Source organism: Setaria italica, chromosome I (assembly GCF_000263155.2).
Source record: "Setaria italica strain Yugu1 chromosome I, Setaria_italica_v2.0, whole genome shotgun sequence".
Classification (NCBI taxonomy): Eukaryota; Viridiplantae; Streptophyta; class Magnoliopsida; order Poales; family Poaceae; genus Setaria; species Setaria italica.
The window spans coordinates 26,772,226-26,784,270 of NC_028450.1; the positions used below are offsets into that span (position 1 = coordinate 26,772,226).

The 12,045-nt window shown below is 51.2% G+C and overlaps 1 protein-coding gene across 1 annotated transcript; it reads left to right on the forward strand.

Moving 5' to 3' along the window:
* Window positions 1-9,827: 9,827 nt before the first annotated feature.
* LOC101762740 (U-box domain-containing protein 27) lies at window positions 9,828-11,536 on the forward strand. The gene has a single exon (XM_004952626.2). The coding sequence runs from the start codon at window positions 9,965-9,967 to the stop codon at window positions 11,285-11,287; it is 1,323 nt and encodes a 440-aa protein (XP_004952683.1). The 5' UTR covers window positions 9,828-9,964; the 3' UTR covers window positions 11,288-11,536.
* The last annotated feature ends 509 nt before the right edge of the window (window positions 11,537-12,045 follow it).

Here is a 12,045-nt window from a genome sequence, read left to right on the forward strand (position 1 = left end):
TTCTAAAGTGTCCACCTAAGATCTCAACCTCCAGTTAGTAATAATAAGATTGTGGATATATTAGGAATCTTCACTCGGTTTCAAAAATACCATACTACCTCCATCCAAAAGAACAAGATGTGAATACTGGATATGACTATTCTACAATAAGATGAAAAATTAGAAGGAAACCACCAATAATGCCTATGTATATATTGTTGGGATAATCTCACTAACGCAGCGGGTTAGTGACAATGTAGGAGCAAGCACAGGATCTCAACTTATGCACGAAGGGAAACATATGCATCACATATATTTGGATGAAATCGCAGTAGGAACACATCAACTAAAGAAACATCAGATTTAATATGGAAAACCTCAAACTGGGAAAAATCACGGGACCAAGCTAACCAAATCTTCGTCCACATTATGCTTGTGGGATTATAACAAGTTCTTCTCTAGATTGCACTAGAGACTCACATACATCAAGATTTCACCATTTTAGACAGCAACAACAAGATTTAAGGCTACAAGTTAGGGTGGGTGTGGAAGGATCTCACCAAAGAGTGGTGGAACAACGGATTGGAGGTATCAAGGATGAGGATCTATGGTTTCTAAACCTTGAGGACGAATCCCTCTTGTTTTCTTGCAAATTCTCCTCGCTCTCCAATCTCCCATTCTTCTCCCACTCTTCTCTTCTCCTTACGGAGGTTCTGTTCTGAAATTTTCGTGGGTCTCCTCTCTAGTTCCAGAAGCTTCTACCTTCTCTTGTAAGGCAGCATAAATACTAAAACCACCTAAGGTTAATCCACACCCTGACTATATATCCCATACATATGAGGTCGCTTACTAGGAACAGTTACTCTACTCACTTGTCCATAGCATGAGAAGGATTACCCAACGTATATATGTCTGTTCAACTTGGTAGGAACTTCATTTGTCTTGTATTCACGTAGATGCCGAGTATGTATGTACTTATCCAGTGCAAAAATGAATCACTTGAGCTGGATGCCTAAGCCCAAACGATGCAGGGATTCATTGTTCTTTCAGGTGAGAATGTGAGATCGTTCTCCCAACTCCTAAGCAAACGATCGGCAGACGATAGGAGCCACGATAAAAACAGAGAAGCGAGGAAGGAGAACGTCTCCGGAGCTGCATATCACCACGCGCGCTCCGGTCCAGACGACGTCGACACCTCGCTCTCGTCCGCAACCTCGCTCATATAGAACTTTCTTTTTTCCACTACGATCTAGGACCTTCTTGCCGATCGAGGATCAGAGCGTCGGCATCACTATCTCACCGGTGTCCCAGCCGGTCTAGAACCTTCGTTTCAAAAATCGGAGGTCGTCGCGTGTGGTTCCCCTTCCTCGCGCGCGCAGTCCACACGTCGCGCGCGGCCGCTCGAGGCCAAGCAACGAGCGCGCGGTCGTCGCCGTCGGCCGATGGATTGTAGTGGAGGCGGAGCTAGCGCGCGCCTCGACGTCCGGCCGGCACTTACTATTTTACCGAGTCCGAGGCTCCGATCGGTGACGCGGCGGGCAAATACGCGCACGCGTGGCGAAGCTTTGTCGTCGCGAGGCCGGGTTGTAGCGTCCTTGCATTGGCTGCTTGCTGGGCAGGATCCTGGTGGCCGCCGCCGAGCAACGAGCCAACGAGAACACCCACCTCGGCGCCTCCGATACTCCAGCTAGGCTGCGGTTGATCACAAGGTCACGCCTTACGACCGACCTTTTGCCTAAGCCCCTCTTGCCGTGTGTGCCGACTGGCTTGCATGATTGCTATGTACTCCATATGTACCCTCTCAAAAAAAAAAAGCCAAATGTTTTTTTTTTTGGTGGTGGGAGTGAATTTTAGACGGAGCGCTTCTCATTACACTTCTTAACTAGGAAAACTTGTCAAGTTCCAAGGAGATGGCCAAAAGCAGCGTGGAAATTAAAGCGACCTCCCTCATGATGAGCCGGGTGGTTTGCATGATTTGGGAGACAAACGAACGACTGGTTCGTTGGACCAAACTAGCTGTACACACAAGCAGGGGATTCGTATGGTATATGGAGCTCCTCTACCAAAAAGTGCACTTGCAGCTGCAGGTCGAGTTGATACGATCACACGTACGATTATCACGCTATCCACTACTTTCTCTTAATTTTCGTCACAGAAAGCTCCGTAGTACCAGTAGCGTAGGTCAAAGCAAAAATCGAAATGATTGTAGTCGAAGAGGCGTATTAAGGGATACACCCTGCTAAATTTTAGCACCTATCACATCGGATGTTTGATACTAATTAGGAGTATTAAACATAGTCTAATCACAAAACTAATTACACAGATGGAGTCTAATTCGTGGGACGAATCTATTAAGCCTAATTAATCCATGATTTGACAATATGGTGCTACAGTAACCATTTGTTAATAATGGATTAATTAGCCTTAATAGATTCATCTCGCGAATTAGACTCCATCTGTGCAATTAGTTTTGTGATTAGACTATGTTTAATACTCCTAATTAGTATCCGAACATCCGATGTGACCCTGCTAAAGTTTAGTGTCTCATATCCAAATACCCCCTAAATACAAACGCAATACTTTTGACATGATTCAGGTTGCCCGGTAGACAAGTATGTTCGGTAGTGCTTGCTGCAACTGTGGCACCTGTGATCAGCAGTAATCCAACTACCTAATTTCCTATAGAGGATATATGGAGTCATGGTCATGGAGTTATAATGTATCTTTTATCTTTTCATGGAACCATATACCATTGTGTGTCTCTTGTACGCAGTGGCGGGCCCACTTAGATTCAATGGTATTCAATTGAATACCCATTATTTTTGAAAAAAATTCATATACGTAGTGTATTTTAGATATATGTATGAAAAAAACAAAAATACAGAAGCTAGCATAGATATTTCACTCAAAAAGGCCCACCGGAAGCCAACCTCGCTCTCCCTCGACTGGCCCATCCGGCCCATCCGGCCACTCGATTGCCCCCCCCACCCCCACGCGTGAGCACGCACACGCCAGAATCACGCACCACGGCCAGCGTGCTCGAACCCTAGGCGGCGTCCGGCGGCGGCAGCGGCGGATCGGCGATGGCGGCGCCCGGTGGCTGGCGGGCTGGGACTGGGAGGGCGCCCGGCGGTAAGCGGCGGCGGACGGCCTGCGCGACTGCGTGGTTGGCGCCTGCGCGGCGCGGTCGCGCGGAGCCGGAGCGGCGGCGGCCGACGGGCCGGCGGCAGCGGGCGGCCTGCGCGCTATTGGGCGGCGGTAAACGGTGGCGGGCGGCCTGCGCAGCGCGGAGCCGGAGCGGCGGCGCCGCGGCGGGCGCGCAACGCGCTATCGGCCGCCGTGGGCGGCTAGGCGCGCCAGGCTTCGGCGCCGCGACTCGCCGGCTCCGCCCTCCGCGAGTCCAGTCGGCCGACGCGGGCATGCGGCGACGGCCGGCCCCAAGCCCCCAAGGCCCCTACTGTCTACTGATTTGAGGATTTTGTGAGCTGTTATTCCTGATTGTTTGTGAAATTGAGGTGAAAATTTTCAATTGTTTGTCAAATTGGGATAGCACATCAACTTGCAAAATGTGGATGCTCATGAATTTAGTTCAATGTGAAATTGTAAATATTCGATAACTTGAAATTGTGTAACTTTTAGGTTTGAATCAGGAAGAGGAAGGGTAGTGCCGCTACTGATTTGAGGATTTTCATGGCGAGGGCTGCTGCAAAGAAGAGACAACCTGAACCGGAGAATGTTAATCAATCTTGCAATGAAAGCCAAATGCAACTAGTGTTATTCCAAGGACATCATCGCTCATTTTCAAAGCATTGCAGAACGGAAAGTTGTCCTATAGCTTGTAAGTTGTAATCTTTATTACCATTTTGCTGTTTTAGCCTCTATTTATTTCACATGTTGCCAGTTTGATATGTTGATCATTAGTAGCTGGACAATTTCAATTTATGATCAATTTTATTAATCAATGATGCTACCACTTTAATTCTGTGTTATAAAACTATAATTTATTCTGTCAAAAAAAATTTCTTGCCATCTCCAATTTTGAATACCCATACTCCAGATCCTGCGCCCGCCACTGCTTGTACGTACCCTGATACCCTGATACATCGTTGAGCAATTAATTTTAGGATTAACGTCCGGATGCAGATGCTGACGGATACATGGTTCACAAGCTTGAATGGCAGTTGCCATTTAATGGTTGACGGCTGATGCCGAGATGGAGGAAAATAAATAGAACAGAAGAGTAAAATACACCGGCAGTCCTAAAACTTGTCTTGTGGTTTTATCTGGGTCTCTAAACTCTTAAATGCATTTTCAAGTTTCCAAATTTATCTCAAGGTGTCACTATTTAGGCCCCCAAACTTGTACTCATTTTTCATATGGGTCCTAAATTCTCAAAACACATTTTCAAATCTTAAAACTTGTCACCTGTCGCTAATGGCTATACTTCCTCCTCATTCGTTGTTTTCACAACCACCTTATGCTAGTGTGTTGTTTGGCGCTTCATTGGAGATCTTAAAATGCACTTTGAGAGTTTAGAAACTTGAATAACACCCTGAGACAAGTTGGGTATCTAAAAATGTATTTTGAAGAGCTTAGGGACCTAGCTGGCATGTTGAGATAAGTTCATGGACCTGAAAATGCATTTTGAAAGTTTAGGACTAGATGACACCTCATGGCAAGTTTAGGGATCACCTGTGTATTTCACTCTAAATAGAATGATTTTTTTTTTTTGCGAGGAGCGTGATTGGGTATCATTGGTTATCAAGTAAGGTTAGTTCAGTGGTATACATGAATTTTTCCGATGAAAAAGAAACACACGACAAATGAGCATGGAAAATGGTGCTCGATCAGGCACAGAATAATGTTTTAAAAAAAAACACACATTTTTGAACGATTTCCAGTGAGTTGTGAACTTGTGATAGTTCAGCAAGTGGGGAAGGACAATGGCTAATTATATGACCACGTAGGTACAACCATCATCGTCCAGAATTATGATATTCTTTTTTTTATTTCAGGTGATCCCTTTCTCTTTTCGTTTTTCTTTCGCATGAAACGATGGGGTGGCAGCTGATCGCCAGCCACGACAAAACGGCAGTGAGAGAGAAAGTCATGGCGCAGAGCGGCGGCAGCCCTAGCACACGACGTCGACGCCTCTCGTCGGCGTCCCGCGTCCCTGCTGCACGTCTAGAACCTTCCTTTCCAGAACCCATCGTTTCGTGCTCGCTGACATCAGAAGCGAGCACGCGTCGCTCGCAGAAGCACGCACGCTGCACGCAGCTTAATTAACCCCCAGCGTTAGCTGTAAGTTTTTGTTGCGTAGCGCCGCCGGCAGGTTCCTCCCACGCGCGCGCCCACGCGTCGGCCGAGCCGGTTCGCGGCCGTCGCCGTCGACCGATGGAGCGGAGCTTGCGCCAGCGTCTCCGTCCGGGCGCCGCCGTACCAGGTACAGAGTCCGAGGCCGGGAACACGCGCAATCGTGGCGGACTCGCAGTCGCAGAGCTGAATGCCTGCTTGGCTGCTTGCGGCAGCGAACGGCGGAAAGGTCAGAGCAGGCTAAGGCAAGGCAATCCTAGCTGGCTAAGTGCGATCGAGTAAACGGCCGGTGGCGCGTGTGGCGAAGCCGCCGGCGCCACACGCCAGGCAACGAGAATACCCGCCACGCCGCTTGTCCGCCAGCTGGGCTGCGGTTGCCCACGCGGTCGTCACGCCGGCGGTGGCGTACGGGCTTTGTGGCGTCGCCTGTTGGCACGCGGGCCGAGTGCGGTTGCCTAGCTTGACTACTTCGAGGACGCCGCCGCACCGCCCCCCCGCCCCCCCACAAACACACACACCGAGATATGGGCTGGCTGCTCTGGCCGGTGATTTGTAAATTTGGAACATGTGCAGTGTGTTCCTATTTTTATTCTGTTTTAGGGGAAAATGGTTTGATCTGAATTTGAAGGCCATTGTAACGACCTGTTAGGATCAAGTCCAATGTACCAACACCTGACATCGTGTCTTGAGATTGTACCAAGACAATTGAGCAACGTCCAAGCCTTATTTAGAGTTAATTAAATATGAGTCACTATAAATTTAGTGGTTTTCAAATAAACCACTACGTTTCATGTAGTTGGAATCAATGCCATCCCAAATTTGATGATGGTTAGCTATGAACCGATGAGGGGTGGATCGTTTTGGTATGAATTGGAATCGGGATCAATTAAGTTAGCTACAAATTTTTTCAGGTTAAAATGGGCATCTCCACACGTACTGATATGTATGTGATGCGTATACCAAGGGGGTGACTGAACCGCAAAGATTGCCACTACATAATGCAGAGGCCCCCAACCGAAAATACAATTACAACACTATTTATTCCTTTTCTTAGTTTCTCCTGATAAGAAGATCTAAGAGTATGTCAAAGTCAAAATCCAAACAATTATGGTCCAAGCAAAGTGCGCATTATTAAACGAAACTAATATGGAGGGTACCTTGCGATAAGGTCGTCTAGCCTAATCCTAGTAGGTGTGTAGTGCACTTCTATCCCATGAGCGAATCCATTGGATTATGGGGAGGAGGGGCTCAAGCCCCCTTCCTCCCGACAAACAATGGATGGCACCTTGATGAAGGAAAGGAATTGGACGAGGAAGGGAAGGAAGAAAAAAAAATCCCTAAACTCTTAGGTTAGATCCACCACTACTCTCTATTGATCGTGTAATATATGAAAAGCACGGACATCATCCAGCCTGTTCAGATGGTGGATGCTACTGCTACCCACTGCCTGTTGCTGCTGCAGCTGCGCCACTCTCTGTCGAGCAGCAACAGGCAGCTGCAAAGCAGCGCTCCGAACAGGCTGATCAATTCATATGGCATGGAATTGTGACAATGAAATGGGCGATTAGTCCATGTCTGATCTATGCACCTATTTTATTTTCTGGCAAATGGTAATAAACCGAGAACTTTGTGCCTTGCAACCGTGGACGCGTGCAATTCAACGTGTGAAGGGGCATGTGAGCTCAGGTTTTTTTTTATCTCATGTGAGCTCAGGTTGCACCAACTTGGACGGAGATTTTTCTTCTTCTTCTTCGTTTCACTTTCAGGGAACAATAGTAACAGCAGGGGTCGTAGGGCTGCCTGGTGTGTGCCCTAGCCCATAGGCACGGCGGCTGAGAAAGGAAAAAATCTCGGAGCAGAGCGGCCCCTCCCGGCGCCCCGCACGCGATGCGGGCCAAGCAGAAGCAGGCGGACGTCGACGCTTCTCATCGGCGTCCCTGCCCGTCTCTAGAACCTTCGTTTCTAGAATCCTTCGTCTCGCTCGCAGACAACAGACGCCAGTGGCAGCAAGCGCGCGCGGCAGCGCCGCAGGCAGCATGACCCCAAGCGCTAGCTGTAGACCTTGTTGCCTAGCGGCGGTGCGCGGCGCCGGATGGTTCCCCGCGGGCGCGCGGCCACACATCCGCCGGGCCAGCCTCGGCCGCGGCCGTCGCCGTCGATCGACAACGGGTCGGAAGCCAGCCAGCGCGCGTCGCCGTCCTCCGGCGGGTGCAGCGTCCGAGGCCGCGACGGGAACACGCTTCCGTGGCCAAGTCCTACTCGCTCGGGGGTAGCGATATATTCCTAGGTGGCTTGTACAACGAGCGCGATCGGGTAAACGGTCGGTGCCGCGTGTGCAAGTGGCCAAGCCGCCGGGCAACGAGAATACCCGCCGCGCCCCTTGTCGTCTCCTCCAGCTAGCTAGGCTGCGCGGGCTCCGGGCGTGGTCGTCACGGCGGCGTGGCTCCGCCGAGTGGCAGCTGACACGCAGGCGGTGCCGACTGGCTTTGCTACCTTTGACTTCGTGAGCAAAAGTCACACCGTGGCATGTGCTGTCAGCTCTAGAACAGTGAAGTTTTTTTCCTCCTCCCCTTCCGGTGGTCCGTACGGGCGACTGGTGAACTGGCAGCTTAGACTTCCGTTGGCGTATTTTCGAGGGTGGTCGATCGTAATTCTGCTCTGGAGTACATTTTATTGGATTGTGCTAATTTCTTTATCTAGAAGAATTCAACTTGAGTTCACAATAAGAGTTCGAAAGGATTTTCCTTTTTAGACCGTAAAGGCCAGTGCTAGAATGAGATATCAAAATGGATAACTTGTCACGTAACGGTTGCCTACCTTCATGATTGTGCCATCGTGGTTCCCAAAAACTAATGCATGCCGAATTTGACTACACGTCAGAAAGCTGAAACCCAACAAACAATCGATCCATACAACAGATTGTTGACTGGGATACCGAAGCAAGCTGGTCATTTTAAAGGATGTTTGGAAGGAGGGGGTCAAACTTTAGTCCTATCACATCGGATGTTCGGATACTCATTAGGAGTACTTAACATAAGCTAATTACAAAACTAATTCCAAAACCCCTAGGCTAAATCGCGAGACGAATCTATTAAGCCTAATTAATCCATCATTAATGAATGGTTACTGTAGAACCACATTGTTAAATCATGGACTAATTAGGCTTAATAGATTCGTCTCGCGATTTAGCCTAGGAATTGTGTAATTAGTTTTGTAATTAGTCTAGGTTTAATACTCCTAATTAGTGTCCAAATATTCAATGTGACGGGGTTAAAATTTAACCCCCTCCTCTCAAACACCTCCTTAATCTACTCCGATGCTATGGAGGAATAAAGAGCGAAGAACTTGGGCACCTCGCCAATTGGCAACAAAAACAACTGGAAAGAGGAAAAAACAGGTCTGAAGGGGGCGACCAAAAGCAAAGCAGGGAGCAGCAGCATCGAGCGAAAGCGACCCGGCGCCCGGTCCATACGTCATCTCAATTCGCATCCTTTGACTCTCCTACCCTTTCCACGCCCCCTGCTTCTCTTCTTCCTCTTTGTGTGTTTTTTCCCTTATTTCGTTTCGCACCCTCGGAGACTGAATATTTGCACTTCCCATGGTGTTTGTGAGGTTTGAATTTAGCTTCAGCTCCGATCTTCTTCTATAGCTGTGTCCCCGGTGGCCACAGTCCCTGTCATTCCAGCAATGTCGTGTAGTTTCGCATTGACACTGGCTTGGCGTGGTGTGTTTGTTCAAACTTGTTGCGTGGCTTTCTATGCTTGTGGCACGTTTTGCTCAGAGTATGAAAATTGTGTCTATACTAATACTATGATTTAACAATGCCTTGTATGAACCCAGGAAAGGGTTGGTGCAAATTTGGCTGTTATCTGTATTGCATACCTTCGATGAGGAACACTAAAATGTTTTCTTTTGCTACTTTCCTATTTACAAGAATGACGAACTTTTATGCTATAGTTGAGAGATACATACACCTACTCATAATACAAGTAGTTGATTTAAGACCAAGTAGGGCCAATTTGGAAGAGCTTTTGCCAGCTCCGGCTAATCCTAACAAAACATTGTAGCGACGTTGTTCACGGGAACCGGTCTTCTCTCTCCTCTTCCTCCCTTTCACAGCTAAAGGAGGAGCCGGTGGAGCCACAAATTATGGCTCCTCCGGCTCTGGCTCCTCTGACGCTATAGTATCACGTAAGTAGGAGGAGCCGGAGCCCCTGAAGTATGACCAAACTGGCCCGTAGAGTGGGCTAAGTTGGAAGGGAGAAAGTATATATTAAGGCACACTTGGTTATTGTGTTTGTTGCAAGGGGATTTATTTTCTTTTTTAATGTTGATGAACTGTACAAGTCATTCGTAGCTTAAATTTTTTTCCAAATCACCAAGGCTTGAAATAGGCAAATGGTAGTATGGTGTTATGGACTGGTACTGGTACAGAGGGAGGAGGCCACCAATGACCAATGGGGCCCTTTATAGAATAGATCCGTAATCCAGGGTGTAAAACGAAAAGGCCACCGCTGCCTATAATACCAGACTCCCCCTTTCCCTGCTTTCCTCAACTCTTTCCCTTCAATTCTTCTCCATTCTCTCGCCTCCACTTCTCCCTGCATCCAACGCTATTGCGGACAGCACCAAGGCAAGGAAGCTAATCAAATCAAAGAACACCGATTGATCCATGGGAAGGCGGGAGATGAGCGGGCGGCTGTCGGCCGAGTACCAGGGCCTGGAGGTGAAGGTGCCCAGCCTCTTCCGGTGCCCCATCTCGCTGGACGTCATGCGGTCGCCGGTGAGCCTCTGCACCGGCGTCACCTACGAGCGCACCTCCATCCAGCGCTGGCTCGACTCCGGGAACACCACCTGCCCGGCTACCATGCTCCCGCTCCCCTCCACCGACCTCGTCCCAAACCTCACCCTGCGCCGCCTCATCGCGCTCTGGGCGTCCACGGCCGCTCCCGCTTCTCCTTCATCGTCCTCGCCACCCGCGCCGTCAGCCGTCGGGCCCACGCCGGCCGCCGCCGCTTCCGAGCTCCTCCGCCGAGTCGCCGCGCCCGGCGCCGACCCCTGTCCCCCGCTCCGGAAGCTCGCGTCTTTCCTAAACGACGACGACGTGGACGAGTTCGACAAGAACGCGTTCGCGAGGGCCGCCGGCGCCGCGGAGACCGTGGCGTCCGTGCTCCGGCGGGCGGGGAAGGATGGGGAGGGCCTCGAGGCCGCGGAGGCCGCCGTGCGCGTGCTGGCCGCGATCGCGGCATCCGACTGCATCGAGGAGGAGAACAAGAAGCGCGTGGCCGCGGCGCTCGCCGCCGACGCGCCGTCCGCGGCTGCGTCCCTGGCGCGCGTGCTGCGGGGCGCGGCCGCGCTGGAGGCCCGCGTGGACGCGGCGAGGCTGGTGGAGTCACTGCTCCGCAATGCGGCGGCGCGCGCGGCGGTCGCCGAGTCCGAGCCGCTGCTCGCGGAGCTGATCCGCCTCGTGGGCCCCGCTGACGAGAAGGGCGGGCTGGACAGGAGCGCCGTGGCGGCGGGGCTCTCGTGCCTCGCGGCCATCGCGGCGACGCGGCGGGCGCGCGCCGAGATGGTCCGTCTGGGCGCCGTGCCCGCTGCCGTGCGCGTCCTGACCGCCGACGCCGGGTGCCCGGTGCAGGCGCTCCGCGTGCTGGAGGCCGCGGCGGGGTGCGCCGAGGGCCGCGCCGCGATCTGCGAGTCCGCGGAGACGGCCGTCCCGGCGGTGGTGTCCCGGATGATGAAGGGCGGGACGGGCGGCGGCGAGGCGGCCGTGTCGGTGCTGTGGGCGGTGTGCCACCGGTACCGCGACCGGCGCGCTGTGGCGGCCGCGGCGGGGTGCGAGGGCGGGCTGGCGCGGCTGCTGCTGCTGATGCAGAGCGGGTGCTCGGCGGCGGCGCGGCAGATGGCGTCGGAGCTGCTCAAGATCTTCAAGGTGAGCGGCAAGAGCTGCCTCGCCGGGTACGACTCCAAGAACAGCCACATCATGCCGTTCTGACCGCCCGGTGGGTGGAGTGACTATGCGAAGCGGTTGCATGGGTTGGGTAGGAATGGAACAGAGGAATTCCTCTGTTTTCCCTTCATTTTTAACAATGTTCATTTCTTGGTTGGGTGGAAAGTCGATAGAGGAGAAAAGAAATTGGTTCTCTGGGAGGAAGACAAACCTGTACATGGGTAGAGAATTTTGGTAGAAGAAAGAAATTAATTAACGGATGAGAGAAATTCAGCTCCATGGTAGTTCGATTCAGCCCAGTTCTTGTTTGTTGTTGGCCGAACAAATCACCTGTTTGTTGCTCATTCGAATTACGGTCAACGAAAATCTGCAAGATCACCGGGTCGGCAATGAAACTTGAAGACCACGACTGCATGTATCACGTCCGTGGCATAGCCGCCGTTGGAACTAGGAAAGCAACTACTACTACTTCCTAGTACTACGATTAGTCAAACAACGGGGAAACAAAACAATTGCAGACGGGGCACGGCGGTGCGTGGTTCTTGAGGCATGCATGTTCACTCCTACACCTACTCCGTACTAGACTACTACTACTTACCCAGTAGTTAGGATTAGGATAAGAGGGAATATGAGTCCAGCATGGCACATGGTATATGAGATTATGTTGCCGGTGGGGATCGGAGCATCGTATCCGAGTCCTAATGATCACCGATCCCAATCATCCATCAGAGTGCTCGACAAACCCCACCTCTCGAGGGCAGGTCAACTTCGCCATGCACAGGCTGCTGAACCTGCTGCACGCG

Excerpts from the sequence above, each read along its gene's own strand:
- LOC101762740 (XM_004952626.2), top strand. The coding sequence starts at position 9,965 with ATGGGAAGGCGGGAGATGAGCGGGCGGCTGTCGGCCGAGTACCAGGGC.